Raw genomic sequence first — 2498 nt, 5'->3', positions numbered from 1 at the left:
GGATTGAGGAACTTCACTTCATTCCCTCTTGCTTGCATACTTGATTCATCCTGTCAAATTCACTAAAACCTTATAACAAATAATAATTTCACATCTATTAATGTACATATACACAATCCTGACCATAAAACTGCTAAAAAAAAGCTAATAACTTTATATCTAGCAGATTATCACTTTACATTATCTACAAACATACAGTTCATATATAGGTAGTTTATAAACCTTAACTTGCTCCTACATACCAACTTAAAGTTGCACCAGTCAACAGCAAAATTCTCCTCGCGGAAGAAGCGCTCATATGATGTTTTCTTATAATATGACGGACAAGGACGGTGGCTCCAGAGTATCTTCACCTCCTGTTCCAGACGATACAGAGAAGACGAAAATTTTGCAGAACTGCCATATCCTATGTAAACTCTGTGGATATAAATATATACTTGGCATATCTAAAAATCAAACAAAATTATATAAATTCTATATGAAAAAAATAAAATGGATTATTAAAAAAAATTCATATTCTATCTATAATTTTCTATGTCCAACTTTGCAGGAGAAAATTAATTAATTACAAATGAAACCATAAAGTTTGTATTGTGAAACAATATGAATAACATATACTTTGCTATTTGTCTCTAAATATTATTCAGAAGTTATGACCGAGACGAAAATGGAACAAGGTTACTTAAAATTACAAATAAAAGTTGGTACTAGGTCAAAAGGAATTTAAATGCTTTTTTCAATGACAATAACTACATAAATGTTTCATAAGCTCTAGTATACTGAATGTCAGTTACTCTTTCTTCTAAGGAAGAACATTCAGTTACCCTTGGATCAAATATTTCTTACAAAAGGAAGGTCTATCCTCCTATAATTTAAAAAAAAGTGAAATCTATATACTGGCACCAAAAATATATACATTAACTTGAAATCCTAATACTATGGAATTCAAACTCATCCATTCTGATAATACAGATCTTACCCTTCTCGCTCATCTGGTCTGGCAGGCAAGCGATCACCCTTTTGGGTAGCCGAGGTTAGGTATGTCACATTAAGGTCAGCAGCACTTTCTTCCCAGAGGTCTTCTGTCAGCACTGACATTAGTTTCTCCCAGCCTTTGTGCACCAGCATTTCCTCTACATTCCAATTTGTGATTTTGAAGCGTACCTCATAGGGCTTACCTGAGGAATAATCCCAGTGAAAAAAAAAGAGAGATAATTTTACCCCTTTTTTCTTCTATGTGCAAATAGATATCACATTCATCAATAATTTTACAAAATGGAAAAGGAAGTGCAGGACATACGTGGCTGTTCCAAAACATCGACATTGTACACCCTGTGAGATGTGTTATATGTGCTCTTGTCTCTCTGTACCACCTCCAGCTGGAAATATATGACATCACATGAGTTATTATAATTTTTTTTTATACTTCATTATCAATACCCAACAAACACTAAAGGATTTTTTAAATGTCTTCTATTATATGATGATAGCATACTGATTGCTCGCTCATTTTTATTTTTCTGAAACAACAAAGGAAGCAAAAACTACAAAACAACTATATAAAACTGGGCAAACATAAAAACAAATCGTAGTAATAACAGGTAACTTGTGTAATTCATGTTTTTATGAAAGCAAATAAATGAGCAATTCATCTGGTAAACCTTCTGCATACGTTATTTAACAAATATTACTTCTTATGAAATTGAATTTTTTTTTTTTTTTTACATTCACATGCATGCATTTTTGGAGGATAGGCTACTTTCTAAGTGTACAACTATAAGATAGTTGTTCACTTGTGCTGGAAAGAGATGATACTGTTAATGTCACCCATTTACAACAGGTAGAAAAAAAAGTCTTACAGATTAACTATAAAAACTCAATATAAAAAGTCAACAGACATAAATTCAAGCAACAAGGAACTTTGCAACACTATGGTTTAACCCCTAAAGCATGAGTAAATTCAGAGCTTCACATGTATACAGGAGGGGGAAAAAAGACAAAATTCAAATACCAAAATGGAAATATGAATAGGTGTACCACGCAGACTTAAGTACAACAGCGCTATACATTGTGTGCCCAAAGGATGGAAAAATATGGGAGACTTGATAAAATGTACTAAACAAAATATAAATATCGAAGAAAAACAACATTTCTGTCCTTTGCCATAACCAAATCATGACAATATCCATTCATCCTTTTTTATGGGTTAAGTAATTATTAAGCAAGCCACTACTGTAAAAATTGTGAGAATCAGTTGTTTGGTGATTAGTGTACACTTGGTTAAACAAAAATAAGAAAAATATCTAATAAACATTCCAACAGAGACTTTTTATCAAACATAACTTCAATAAATAAATGCACAACCAAAATAAATTAGAAGACTAAGAAGACTTTTACGACCATAAGCACATTCCACCAGTGACAAATTTCTAATACAGCTATATGTATTGGTAATCATGCGAAGTTCACAAAGAAGAGTAAAGAAAACAATACATATT

At 31.9% G+C, this 2498-nt stretch overlaps 1 protein-coding gene across 1 annotated transcript in view; it reads right to left on the bottom strand.

Moving 5' to 3' along the window:
• LOC119587753 (alpha-sarcoglycan-like) overlaps positions 1–2498 on the bottom strand; it is a gene marked incomplete in the record, with an annotated part of 13449 nt that overhangs the window by 6563 nt on the left and 4388 nt on the right. Inside the window, 3 exon segments of the mRNA XM_037936438.1 lie at positions 243–417; positions 980–1178; positions 1301–1379. Coding sequence (XP_037792366.1) covers positions 243–417; positions 980–1178; positions 1301–1379 — 453 coding nt within the window.

Source organism: Penaeus monodon, chromosome 23 (assembly GCF_015228065.2).
Source record: "Penaeus monodon isolate SGIC_2016 chromosome 23, NSTDA_Pmon_1, whole genome shotgun sequence".
In the NCBI taxonomy this organism is placed as follows: Eukaryota; Metazoa; Arthropoda; class Malacostraca; order Decapoda; family Penaeidae; genus Penaeus; species Penaeus monodon.
The sequence above is the reverse complement of the archived record's forward strand: the minus strand, read 5'-3'. Positions and strand labels throughout refer to the sequence as shown.